Consider the following 14,833-nt stretch of genomic DNA (forward strand, 5'->3'; position numbering starts at 1 on the left):
AGTCATAGGGTTTAAGAATGTTGTGGGGAGTTGCCTCATTTCTAGTCTCACAAATTGAGCAAGAAGTCGATCTTTTTCCGGCGTGATTAGTGCGATTCGGTTTCTCATTCTTGGAAGGAATAACATGCTCTTGCAAAGGGTATAACCTCCTTGCCCTTACTTGTCTCTTAATTATGGGGTTATGAGTGCTTATACTACACATTGAATTGTTTAAAAATAATAGGATAATTGGGTTATTTTGGAGGGGTTGGTGTTGGTGCTTTGGTTGAATATGATCCATGCCATTTGTATTTGTGCTTCATCAAAGACATCTATTATCATTTTTCATTAATGCTTGTTGGCTACCCATGGATTCAATAGATGGATTTGTCATTTGCACAATGTTTGGTCATTTTTGATTTCCTATAATTTGAGAGTTTTGCATGGTTAGTGACTTGTTAGAGGATTTTTTTTTAAGGATATGATAGCCAAGGGTGGAATTTTAGATGGCCTTTGTCCTATTTCTCAATGTTCAAAGACAATCAAACTCATCTTTTGAGAGTGTTAGTCTATCAAACAATGTTGGAGGTTTCTTCAAGGTTTAAAGTGCTTATGGGTGTTTCAAGGTAGTGTCCACTCATAGTTTTCTTTGCTTGGCCATCGTTCCTTTTAGGTTCACCCAACATTTGTTAAGCTTTAGCTTTGTTTGAATATATTCTTTATTTATTTTGCAAAAAATTAGGTGCAAGGTTGTTTTCGCACATGAGATTAACTCCCTTTTATTATATATGATGGGGTGAAGTACACCATCAACTTTTGGCCACAAGAGCTCTCTTGATAAAAGATGTATGTTATTTGAACTTGATTATATGACATTATTTCAGTTCGTGTTGCTTGAGGGAAGAGTTTATGATTATCATTGCATATAACCTTGTGTTTCTTTTGTACATGTAATTGTAAATATAAGACATTTTGCAAAAATAAAAGGTTAAATTTTCCCACCGAAAAGAAGGAAAGGCAACAACATAAAAAAGGAAATACAAAGTGTCACTGTCGTTACTACTTTTTGTTTGAGTAATGCCAATACGATATATGGATGTATCTTGAACTCATAAGCTCTGTTGCAACAATGAAATGACATGGTCCCATGGATGAGGAGTTAGCTTCTTGTTTTCAGTGATAACTAGTGAGAATAAAGAAGCTATAATTTGTTTTAAAAAGGTGAAAGGATATTTTGGGTTTGCAAGAGTAAAATCTATTACCAGTTCTTGTAATTCTGTTTAGCTTCATCACCATAGAGTTATCCTTTTAACATAGAGGAAGGCCATGGACAAGTTGTTGATTTTGTTGCTTGCTAAACCACACTTATTTAGTTGAATAAGAGATTAATTTGCAACTTATTATTACAGTAACCAAATCAGAGACCATCTCAAAGCTTACATGATATATTTTCTCTTTGAGAAATCTCATAGGCATGCTTACAAAACTATTTCTTTAAAATCCCAAAGTGATGGATAGCCCGACATTTGAAGTCATCTTTACAAATTGGTTGCATGAAGGTAACTTAGAATAAATGCCATGAAGGACTTTCTTGCTGAAGATTTTAAGATTAAAGGGCCATGTGGTGCACAAAATTAAGTATTAAGTAACATTTAATGTTTTAGTTTGACAATATTATTTGGGTTGCTAACTTGATGTGTAAAACACATTTAAATTTTAAAGTGGCATTTATTGATTGTGAAGTGTATCTGTACACCATGGTCAATATTAATTCGACTTTTATCCACTCTTGAAATCCAATTATGTTGCTGTAGTAAGGTGATCAAATTTAAGATATCTTGTGGTTGATATAAATTATATATGGCCAATGCTTTAATTTTTTAAGTGAGTAGCATGTGTTTTCACTCAAAAAAATAATAATATCAAAATAAGTTTGACTGCACAATTTTCTCAACCTTACAATTGTTTTACGACTTTATCACTGGCCTCATTGAAACTAATATAATGTGTTCATGCGAAATCAAGCTAAATTCAATACATGCCCAACTCAATAAATGCTAAAAATTAGGGGCAAATGTTTTAGAAGGAAATTTTTTGCTTCATCGTAGCTAGTGAATGTCTACATTATCCCTATAGTGCATTATTTGGAAGCGTTCAACATTAATTAGTAGAAGTTTAATGATGATTTTATTAAATTTATATCTAGTTTCAGCAGCATATATATTTCATAAATATTATTCTTAATTTATCCTGTTTAGTACATCATGACAAAACTCTGGATGGGATGAACTCTCAAGCCTTAAGGTATTATACTACAATTTTCATTCTTTTTATTTTTAGTTTCATAACATTTAATGCTTCATAAAACCTCTTCTTTTCTACCGGATTAAAATTTTTGTAAACCATTCACAATGTATGATCTTCGTTGTTTCAACTATATATTCTAAAACTACTAAAAATTAAATTTAAACATTCATATTGTAACTATTGCTTTTGTCTCTTCAATTTGTTTATAAAATGAATCTCACCGACTTTAATTCTAGGCTTGAAGATTTGTGTGGCTGTATGTTTTGGTGTAATCTTGACTTTGGCATGATGCCATTTTCTAATGTATAACTTTGGCACGATACCATTTTTTTTTGATGCATAACTTTGGCACAATTAGCATTGAAATTATTTATTTATTGATAAATCTCAGCCCAGTTAGCAATAATATGGTCAATTTTGAATACTGAATCCCCCTGATATTTCTGTCATTGTTGACATTGAAATTATTTGTTTTTTAATCTTCGTCTTTGTTTCCATGTTAAAAAAGATGCAAGGAATTTACCTATTGCCTATTTATTAGTGTTCGTTTCAAAAGACAGCCTACTTCCCGTTCATTAAAGGGCACGAGGACTTTACCTATTGTCCGTTTTAAACATTTTTGACAGCCTCCCTTCCGTTAAAAGAGAGGCAGGATCTTTGGCGCTTGAGGCTCTCATTCATCAATAGTAACTTGAATGGCCAGCAATCCAACCTAACCTTGCAATCCTCGTTGTCCTCTCAATTTTATTTTGTTCAAACAAGTAGACACTAAAGAATTTCCTTTCAATCAATCAAATAAACTGATATTTATACATCTATCATTTTATATGCAACATTCCATATCCTAATCTGTTCGTTACCTACGAAGGTAATCACCCGGCTATCTAACACCTAATGGAGTTAAATCCCAAAACCCATTCGATCAAACAAACCAGTATTATTTATGGCTTATACTGTATATCTACAAATTATGGATCATAACATATAGTTCTGGTTTTGTTAAGATATACCTCAAACAGAACACAGTATTCAACCATCATTTTAGATATTTGTGCACAGCGGAGAAACCCTTGCAGAATGAAAAATTCGCAAGGATCTCAACAGCAAGCCCCTTGATACTCCATTATCAGTAACCCCCGCTGCATCAAGATGGAAAAGCAGAAGGGTTGAAATTTTCAATTCAGAAATCAGTCTTGCAAAAAATGCAAGCTATATGAGATTTTTACCAAAGTTTCTGACATTGAATTTCATCTAATACCAAGCAAGGGAAGCTTTCCCTTAGTTTTGGTAACCTGCAGGTTAGTAGTTCTTGTAAACAATATATATACTTGAGATTTTGGAAGGTACGTTTTGGGTACTCCATGCCTAGAAAGTGACCTACTGTTAGATTGAGGACTAGATCTTCACGGGCTGCAGTTTGTAAGGCCTTGAAGAGCTCAAGGAGATTGACCAAGTCCGTTTGACTGCACAATCTTCTCTCTTGGTCTGTAGTGCAAAGCCTATCACGACACTTTGGAATATAGACGCTTGACCTTGCAAAGTTTGCCGCACTCAGAAGAAATAGAGCAAACACTAGAAGATTGCCCTGACTCAAAGATGCCGAGCTGATTCATCCAAGCGCCATACCATTTTATGTTCTTGGGGCACACAGACACCATCCCTCTAAATATAGCTTATAGGATGTAAGACGCTATTCCTACAGGATCAGAATTCCACCATTGGGATTAACTAACACACAAGGGAAGGAAAATATTACCTTGCTTCCTGTCCACTACAATCACAATAGTATGTATTTTAGAAGGTAGAATATTCATAGTATGCATTATTTACAGGTCATTTCTTTCTACATCATCAATATCGAACACACCATATCCTCGGATATGCATCTCAATATTGCATTGAATAGTGCATATATTACATGTATATGCTATAAACAACCTGTGAATTTTAATCGGACCCCCTTGATGAGAAATTTGCAGTCAATTTCACATGATTTTTACATTGAAGTATGCTGAAGACAGCATGCCTGCAACTGAAGATTTTCTTTGACTTCAATTTTCTTTCACTAATCCAATACGAGCGAGACTAGAGTCACAATTACAACCATAGATTCATCACCCAACACGCTGGAGCTCCAAAGCAAAAGCAATAAAAATAGCCAGAAAACATCGATTTACATTTTTGTCCAGGTTGACAGTCATATATTGACTGCATTCGCTGCCTTTGACCCAGAACATGTTGTGGAATATCTTTGAAGAGCAATTTGCAGAAAATTTTGGCATTGAATGGATGTTGAACATTGCACAAAATTATGGCCTGGCAAATTTGATGATAGTATATATCTTAGACATCATAGACAGGCATGCGCTCCATGATAGAAACCCTACAAATTGGGCACTTCTTGCATTTCTCTGAACAAGCACTGAAGAAAAAATAGAACTATCAGCATAACCAAAGAGGCAAGATGTTTGCACTTCACTTCATGAGACATTGATAGGATTGTTGCCCCCTTTTAAGAAAAATAATGTACCATAGTTTGGAATTACCTGCAAAGAATGCGATGCCTACAGGGAAGTAACACGACTGCAATTTCTCCTTCAAAACATATTCTACATAGAACCTTCTCCTGAAACCCATACAAAAATAGGGGCAAATGATTACAAAATGCCACACTATTACATTTAGCACAATCTGAACGACAGAATTTCATCTCTATTAAGTATCAGCTCCCTAGTTGAATTGGAAGTTATTCAAAACAATATATAGTATATAGAATTCAATCAGCATTTACACTGCTCAAAGAATATTGTTAGAGACTTGGAAAAAAGGGAAGAAGACTGTCAAATAAACACAAGCCGTCAGCACAGATAACAAACTAGCCTGTCAACAAAGGAGACAAGTCAACAACCCAATCGAAAAACCTCATTTAAAATCTCCAAGTGTTGCATGAATGCAAATAATTAAACTAAGAGCTCATATTGCTAGTGAGCAGCATATAATTGAAAGTTAAATTTCATCCTAACTTACATAAGCTAAGAAAAGATAATTATATCAATGCCCATCAAATGACCAAAACCTATAATAGATGGAGTAACAGAAAAAAAGAACAATCAGTGATAATCACCTGTGAGAGTACCCAAGGTTACTCTGTGTTACCGCTTGTTTTGCTTTAGGCCTAAGCTAGTGAATTTTCTTCATTACGATTTTTATCACAAAGGAACATTCCACAGGTTGATGGGACTTTGGATGATCTGGGGTTCATGGTTTAGCATGATGACTTGGTTGATAGCTGATGACATGATTGATGATGAAATGGATGCCTTGATGATGGTTTGGTTGGTATACTTGCTTATCATAAAAGAAAAGCATTTCACTTGATGATCTAGCCTTTACATTGGATAGAGTAGGATCATACATGATGACACGCATCTCATAGCACCTTTAGGCATGTTTGACATTCCGTTGGCATTTTGATTTGTTTAACATCATCATTTTAAAGAATGCTTGGTACTTTGCACCTTTCCTCCCCTTGGTTTCACACTCATTTGGGATGGTTTAACATGGTATTAACATGGTTACAGGCTCATTGCTCTAATTCCCTAGGTCTCATGGATGTTTCATATGTGAATGGATTGGTAGCTTATGATGTGGAGCATGATTTTATGTAGAGCACTTCCCTTCTTTGGTTCATATGTGGAGGCATATGCACACTTGTCATCATTCCATGCATATATTGATGAGGTTATTGATATTCAACTTCTAGATGAGTTTGTTGAGCTTTTGGGTAATTTTGGTATATGGTTAATAATGATACATGTCTTGTTTGACTCATTCTTCTTTGGATCTAGCACTTTGCGCATATGTTAAGGAGGTTCGAGTAGAGAGCTCCCTTTCTTTGATGGATTAGTGCAAGTGGTCATGATGGAGTAACCCCTTATTCATGGATCTAACCAACTGCACATTTTAGAGAGTGGTTACACTTCAAGCTTGAACTTGGAGGGCTTGTTGAACACATTCACATGCATCTTGTAAAGCGCTTCATCAATGGAGGCAAGTTTACACATTTTTCCATGCCTTATTAATGGGATACTTCTCTTGGAGTCTCACACTTACCATATTTAAGAGTTTGTCCACCTTGGAAGATTCTTTACTGCATATTATTCTATGCCATTGATAAGGACGTCCACCTTGGGAGATAACATCTATACGTAGGTTATTCTTGGTTTTGATGCCCTACTTGGAGGAGGACATGCACTTAAGGAGGTTGTTTACACATCTAATAGAGGACATCTCATATTAGAGCCATACATGGCATTGCTAATGTTTGTAGCTCGGTTAGGTACTTTTGCGCAGGTCTAAGTGTCTAGGCTTGCAGAAGTCGGGCAAATTCTCCTTAGTACACTTGCTCAAGTGTGAGCAAGTTGCTAATGTAACTTAGCCTATGTCTAACTTGGGAAAAACACATTATTAATTATGTTCGCTAATTGAGCTAAAGAAACTTAGGAAAACTAAAGTAATTTACTTTAGTGTTTGTGTTCTAATCTCAACTGTCGATCTCAAGTGAGGTGAGATCTAACCTTGGTTGTCAATCAATTTGGAGATTAGGGTTAGGGATTTAGCTTTTTGTAAAGTTATAAAATCAAGGCTAAGAAGAGATGAAAGACACCATACAATGGCAATAGCCATTGAGAGAGGGATTTTCTCAAGTGAGGAGTGTGATACTCAAGTGTGTTGAGTCTGAGGAAAGTGCAAGAGTGCAACATAGGAGATCCAAATTAGCCAAGGAGATCGAGCGCAGATCCAAGGCTTGATCTATTGGATCAGATCTAGGGTATGTTGTAATTGTATTTTCTTTGGTTGGGCCATTATCTGGGAGCCCAAATAGGTTCTAAGTTATTAATGAAAAACTATTGATTGGACATAATTTGTTTGCCACTTGTGGTTGAGATTGGCATGATTTTGCTTTTGCTAATTATATCAAGAACTTAGTTGTGCATTTTATTCAATAGATCTGCAATTTGCTAGGTTCATAAATTGTTGGGTGCTAGGTTTAGATAAATTTAACATTGCATCAGAGCTTGAAACTCTAAGAACCCATCTTTGAGTCACGCAGGAAGCCAAATTTGACCAAAACTATATATGGCATCAAAAGAAAAATTTTAGGCTAAATGTCATACGTTATGCCAATATGAAAAAAAAAAATTGTATAATGTACAAACATAGGTTGCTATCAAAATTTAATAAATATTAAAAAAATAAAAGAACGATGGGTTTACTTGGTAGCTGAGAGGGCTGCTAATCGAAGTGGCTCATAGGCTAGCTTCCACTGAGGCCACTAGTCGACCAAGAAGGACTGATCAATCATAGAGGAACGTTGTGAGGGAGCGCTGCTATTTGGTGTCAAGGCAGGTAACAGAGTAACGACGACATTCTACATAGCCAAAGATGAGTCAACAACAAAGGACCACGTGTAGGCAAAGCCAGGACTGTTGAAATATGTAACTAGGTTCGATCTTCATAATGACATATGTAATCATGATTTTATGTATTTGTTGTAAAGAGAAATATAAATTTATTATTGTCATTCTTGAGGCATGGACTTCATGCTCAAGGGAAATTTATTTATAGGTCAAGCAACCATTGAGGGCTTCTAGGGCTTGTCATTGAGTCATTGTCATATATGGAAGACCCATTTGGGCATGTTACATATTGTCAAGAAAATTTATTTGAGTCAAACTAGAGTCAAAGACCCTCCAAGACCTTGTCAAATGAGCTACAACAAGTCGGCCTCATGAAGACAATTCGTACCCCTAGAAAGCCTATATAGAAGAAGGAGCTTGACTTCATTTGGAGACACAACAAGCAAGTTTGATCTCCTAAAGAAAGAAGCTGGAAAAAAGGATGAAAAGCAAGGATAAGAAGAAGAAGAGCAAGATCGAAGTTTTGGACCTATCCCTCTCTTTCTTATGTTAGGGTTTCTACAGTTACTGGACAAGAAGAAATTTTGAAGCTGCTTCTAGGTCGAAGCTGTGAATTTGCTTCTAGGTCTAAGCTGTGAAGCTGCATCTAGGTCAAAGCTGTGACGCTGCATCAAGATCAAAGTTGTGAATTTGCTAAGTCGAAGTTGCTAAAGCTACTAGGTCGAAGTTCCAAAAATTGTTGCTGGGGGTCAAAGTTGTAGAAATTGTTGCTGGAAGGTCGAAGTTTATTACTAGAAGCTATGCAAGGAAAGCTCATCAAGACGGAAGGTTGACTTGGTTTTGGAGGAGTCTTGGTCAAAGTTCACAGGTCTTGGAATTCATCAATTGAAGTTCTATAAGAAGAGAAGAGTTCTTGTTGGTTTTCCTCTCAAGAGGAGAGGTTTTGGCTATGGTTGTGTTGACCACTACGTGTCAACTTCCCAGCAGTACACCCCCTTTTCTTCGCAAAAAAGGGATAGCGCTTGATCGACACGTCCGTGCCATTCGACAGTCATCGACAGCTTGATCAATTTATGTTGTAAACCCAGTCTGCATATTTAATTGTAAATAATCTTAGCAGAGTTGAGTCATGTATGTAAATTGCCTAGGTGGACCTAACTTTCTAGTGATAATCTACGTTCCGAAAGGTTTTTCGTCTCACCGATCCATGATCGGCAGAGTTTTCCTTCAACCTAACCCCAAAGCCGGAATGGATTTTGTCATTAGAATCTTAGGAGAATCCTAGTGTGTTAATCTACTAGATTATAGTTGTGTCGCAGAACTGGGTGGTTTATGAGGGTCTATGTCAAATGGGTTCTCCCCTTTGAGATGTAAAGTTGTAAAAGTCATCATGTAAAGTGTCTTGAGGGTTAGAAAATGTTTTAATCCCCTCATAAGTCCTAAGTCCTAGGTCCTAGGTGATTCTTCCACAGGCTAAGTTCGAGGATCCATGTAAAAAATAAATTAAAAATTAAAAAAAAAAAAAAAAACTGAAAAATAAAAATTTTAAAAACTAAAAAATAATAAAATAATAAAAAATTAAAAATTAAAAATTAAAAAATAAAAAAGTAAAAAAATAATAAAATAATAATATTTTGAGTAAATAAATGCAGAATTTCAATTTTTTATACATTAAAAATTCGACGAATGAGATTAAGAGATATCTTGATCCTCATCGACGGCCGAGATCATTTTGACGTGGATCACTCGAACTAGCTGTTGGGAATTTTTCCTTTAAATAGGGTGCTAGGGGTCATTTGCGATGGGGATCCGAGAGTCTGGTGCTAAAGAAAGCTCTCTTGTAGTCATTTTTTGTGCAATAAAGAAGACTTTGGGGTTAAAAATCGTGCTGGTGTTACTCTTCTGAAAATGTTGTAAGATTGTTCTATTTTTTCTGCATAATTTTATTTTCAGCCATTAATGATAGCTTAATGAAGATTGATCTAGGCACAGGTATCTTGTCTGATCTTTGGGGTTTGAATGATAGTTTACATTCTGAAATATAGTGGCAGGTATCTCCATTTGATCGGGGGTTTCACTATTGTTTTCTCCTTCTATGTTGATGGTTGATTTTAAGCTGTGCAGGAAATCCTTTATTTTCAGATTACCGGGCGTTAGGGGAAGTTCTCGGCTGAACTAGCCAACTCCCGGGTTGTGTTTTCTGAAAGAGCCCAGCGAGTTCTTGATCCCGGGCTTATCATTTGAAATATTTTTTATGAATGCATACAGGGTTTTCTGAAGCGTTTTACATTAAGTTTAAAATTCTAAAAATATTTCTATGGCATAACGATAAATCTGGCTACCTAGAGCCTTTAGTTTGTAAATACTGTAATTATTTAGCTGTTCTTAAGGTTTTTAGGGTTTCATTTATTTTTTGGCATTTTCAGTTTTTGGCTGTTTGTTTACAGGGTTGCAGATCTGAAGTTGAAATCTGATTCTGAAAGCCAGATCTAGGCCCTGGAGGGTAAGATCTGGCCTCAGAACCATTTCTTGCAGAGGCATTACTCCTGCGATCCAAGTTTTTTTTGGATTTGGGAACTGTTATTCGAAGGTTTTCGTTGAGAAATCTGAAGCAGAGCAGTTTAAATTTTTTTGAGATTTCTGGAAAATATTTTTCTGGTAAAATTTGTTTGGATTGATTGGCTGCCTGGTAGGGTTTCATGCTGCATCAAAATTTTCAATTTTTTTTTTTCAAGACCCTCAAGCCTCTATCATTGCTGCTGGTGCCTTCAAAATCTTTCTGCAGCTCCCTTGGCTCCTGCACAGTCTTCATTTCATTGATTCTTCTAAGATCTCCATTGCTGCTTCAACTATTCTCTCCACGCAGCAAGCTTCAGGTTTCGATCCTCTATGCACATCATCCCTGCGTCCTCATCGAAAATCTCCATCGAGTTGCACGTACTGTCTCCCTGCAAGCGAAATTGTCAAAAAATTTCCAGCTCCACGCTGCTATTTCAAGCCACAAGCCAAAACTTTCCCATGCCGTCCCTCTGACCTGCGTTCTCCACGCTGCTTGTTGTCCATTCCATTCCAGCTCGTGCGTTCTTCCTTCTCATGCTGCTCCCATTCCACGCAGCCATCCTTGCGTAGCTGCTCTTCAAATCCCGCAGCCTTCCCTTTCAAGCAGTTGTTGTTTCACGTTGCCTCATCCCATCCGCCGTCAAGGAAACCTCCTTTCTGTCGAGCTCACCTGCACGCAGTAAACAAGCGAATTTTTTTTCTTTTTTTACATGCATATATCAGTGGGGTTAGCGTAGATATTTTTTGTTTATTTTCTTTGTTCACGTTATTTCTTCTAGATAGATTTAAGTTTAGATTTGGTTAGCTTTTCATTTTTTAATTAAGGCTAGGTTTCTCTCATGCGTTTGATTTCTTTTTTTATTCTTGTGTTAGGTTTGTTTCATTTCTTTTTTTATTTGAAATTTACGAAAAAAGAAAAAAAATATCGTTTTTCTTTTGATTTGGATTTAGATTTTATAAGTTTTCATTTAGATTTAAATTTCTGAAAAATAACAAAAACAAAAAAAAATTCATAAAATTTAAAAAAAAGGCTAAAAAAAAAAAAAAAAAAATCAAAAAATTTTCGATTTTTGAGATGCGTAGGTATTCTTGTTATGATATATGCGTTAGGTCAGCCTTAGTTTTATTTCATACATAGAGATAGAGATTGGTTAGAATTTTTTGTTGTTTATGTTAAGTTTCGTTTCTTTTTCACTTTGATTTACTTTTGTTTAAATTTTAATATTAAAAATAATATCAAAAAAAGTTTGAAAACAAAAAAATTGATTTTCATTAGTTTTTAGCTTAAATTTTAGTTTTATTTTTTTTAGACATATTTAAGCTTAGATTTTGTTTTATTAGTTTAGCCCATAGTTTAGTTTAGAACTTGGTTTTTTTTTTAGAATTAGATTTTTTAATTTTAAATTTCATTTTTGTATATATTTTAAGTTTCATCTAGTTTTGACATTTAGAAATTTTAGTTTTATTTTGACAAATAAAAAAAATGTCATAAAAATTAAATAATAAAAAAGGGGAAATAAAAAAAATCATAAAAAAATATTTTGGGAAATTTTTGCCAATTTCAATCTTGGCTCGGAAATTTCTAAGGTTTCATTCTTTTATGCTGAGGCTAAAATTTTGACCTGGGAATTAGTGTTTAATATGATTCAATGTTCATCTGAGGATTAACTGTATGAATGTGATCTCTGATTAATATTTTACGTGATTGTTCAAAGCACTTTATCTTTCGAAATTTTAAATTGCTGGAGTATCATTAAGTCGTTAAGCATTTTCTCGCATTTGATAAAAGTTAATATTCGCTCAAGCTTTGATGATAAATGATTGCTCTTAATGGGTTCATATTTCTGCAGCATCTGATAATTAATCGTCTAAACATTAACTCCACAAGGAACTAGTTTATTAACTTAATAAAATCAATTAAGTGCTTATTTCCCTTCGTGTCTCCCAGCCCAACTGGCTCTCAGTTGGTCATCCATTTTCCCATAGGGTCTACCCCCCTTAGCCGCGGGAGACAGGCTTAAACGGAGAGATCGGGGATCAGGGTGACAGCCCCCGGTCTGAGCAATGTCGTGACAATCTGTGCGACAACAGGCTGATAGCCTATATCTTATGTCCTCTTGTCTCATTGTCTTTTATAAGTTGGTAGCTGTTTGATGATAAGAACATAATAATAATAAGTGAAAGAAGAAGCTAATCAAGTTAAGTTTAAAAATACATTATAAGCAGTTATCAAAGTAAGAGAAATCATCTGACATAGCTACCCTAGATTTCTCAACATGGTATCAGAGCTAAGGTGACAAGACAAGGAAAGACAACTTGAAGAAGAACCATCAAAAGGAATATCAAGAAAGGTCAAGGCATCAAAGAGGACATCAAACCATCAAGAAGGGACACATGAGGGCCGAGCAATCTAAGGAGCATCACAATGATTATACCATCTAGAAGCAACATCAAGAAGAAGACCTCAAAAACTCTACTTTCAAAGAAAAGGAGCAAATAAAGGCAGCATACAAGGATAGAGTGGCTAAGTATGGGCCCATTTGGGCAATCATTGATGAAAGATGGAACAATCAACTCCATCACCTTATACATGCAGTTGGCTTTTTTCTGAACCCAAGGTATCATTATAAAGCTCTGGAGGCAGGAACTTTGACTAGGGAGGTTAGAGATGGATTGGTTGATTGCATTGATCACATGGTTCCTATGGAGAGTGATCAACTAGAGATACATAGAAAAATCACTTATTTCAGCAGAGCCACAGGTACCTTTTGCAAGAACCCAGCAAGGATTGCAAGGGAAGCAAATGAGCCAGGTAAACAAACAATTTCAATTTTCAAATTCTTATTTTGTTAAATTGTTTATAATTTCAAAGTTGGATATAATTTGTTGAGCTAACTCATTACACAACTATGTTTTTTGTAGCACAATGGTGGGAGGCATTTGGTAGCCATTGTCCTCAATTGTAGAAGTTTGCAATTCATATTTTGATTCAAACTTGCAGTGCTATTGGGTGTGAGCGCAATTGGTCTGTCTTTGAGAGGATTCACACGAAGAAGAGAAACTGTTTGGATAAAAAACGGTTAAATGATCTAGTCTATGTCCAATAAAACCTCCGACTCAGACACAACAAATTGCTGAACAAAAAACCTGATTCAGATCCCATTGTGTTGGAAGATATTGATCCAACATCAAATTGGGCAGTGGAGAGTCATCCAACAGAGTTTGATTTTGATGATGATATTGGTCTTGATTTGGATTTACAGACGGAGGCATTAGTTGAACAAAATGTCCAGTTGAATGTAGATCCACTTGTACCAGCCTCAGACCCAGCCCCAAGTCCTCCAGTTGTAGGCGCTTCCTCTACTCAGCCACGACGAAAGCGCATATCTCGTCCATCTCAGCGTGCAGCTGTTGCGCAGCTTGCTAGTGCTACCACTTCTACAATTGTAGTTGGAGATGATGATGAGGAGGAGCCATGGGTTTCCTTGTCTAACTCTGATTTAGAGTCTGAGCCAGATGATGTTGCCTACTCTAGCAGTAGCCAATAGCACTGGTGACTAGTGATGTTTCACAATTTACTTTTGTTGTAGAGGCCATTTCTAGCATCGTTGGCAACATGTTTTTGTTTTGATGTCTATATCATCATTCATGTATGTATTGGTCAGTTTGCCTTGGTGGTGAGTTTAGCCACTCATGTTACATCTTCCCGTGCATGGTTTGTTGATAGAGGAGCATCCCACTATATGACTGGAGTGAAAGAGCACTTCTCGAGTCTCTCAGAGGATGATATTGACTAGGAGATAACTCTCAGAAGAACTTGATATCAATCTCTAGCATGGAGGACAAGGGGTATGAGGTCTTGTTCTGAAAGGGACAAGTGTTGATATATCCCAGGGGATCTAGTGTTGAGGATGCTAGACCTATTGGAGCCCAGAGTGGGAGGCTATACAGGTTTATGTTTCAGCGATATTAGAGCCTTGGTGGCACAGACCAGCAACAGTGAGTTGTGTGAGTCATGGAACTTGAGGACAACCCATTTGCACCATGGAGCTTTTAGGATGTTGGGGGAGATGGTTACAGACTTACCGAAGTTTAGCACTGGTCATCATGATGCATGCAGGGGGTGTGCTTTGGGAAAGTACATCAAGACACCTTTCTTGAGCAGTAACAACGAAGTTGCATGTATCCTTGACTTGGTACACTCTGATGCTTGTGGTCCGATGTCTCACGTATCATTGACTGGATGCGAGTACTATGTGACCTTCACTGATGACCACTCCAAGAAGACTTGGATTTTCTTTCTAAAGAGTAAGAATGAGGTCTTCAAGAGGTTCCAAGGTTTAAACTTTAAAGCTCTTGTGGAGAACCAGATAGTAAGGAAGATCAAGGTGTTGAGATCAGATAATGGGGGTGAGTATACCTCCACAAAGATGAAGGAGTTTTGTGGGAGTGCGAGCATCAAGTGGAAGTACATTGTGCCTTATAACCCCCAACAAAATGGGGTGGCAGAGAGGAAGAACAAGGCCATAGTGGGTGTAGCTATAACAATGTTGCATGATTAGAGTTTA

General features: G+C 36.3%; 1 protein-coding gene across 1 annotated transcript in view; it reads right to left on the reverse strand.

Annotated features, from left to right (window-relative positions):
• Positions 1-4,211: 4,211 nt before the first annotated feature.
• The window catches only part of LOC149164587 (uncharacterized), a 152,840-nt gene continuing 142,218 nt past the window's right edge, over positions 4,212-14,833 (reverse strand). Inside the window, exons 13-14 of the mRNA XM_089429533.1 lie at positions 4,833-4,912; positions 4,212-4,708 (exon numbers count right to left, since the gene is read on the reverse strand). Of these exons, the coding sequence (XP_089285659.1) occupies positions 4,630-4,708; positions 4,833-4,912 (159 nt within the window). The 3' untranslated portion in view covers positions 4,212-4,629. The remainder of the gene's footprint in view (positions 4,709-4,832; positions 4,913-14,833) is intronic.

The sequence above is a fragment of the Pinus tabuliformis genome, chromosome 5_1 (genome assembly GCF_031772625.1).
Source record: "Pinus tabuliformis cultivar Carrire ecotype Pingquan chromosome 5_1, CPIR1, whole genome shotgun sequence".
Classification (NCBI taxonomy): Eukaryota; Viridiplantae; Streptophyta; class Pinopsida; order Pinales; family Pinaceae; genus Pinus; species Pinus tabuliformis.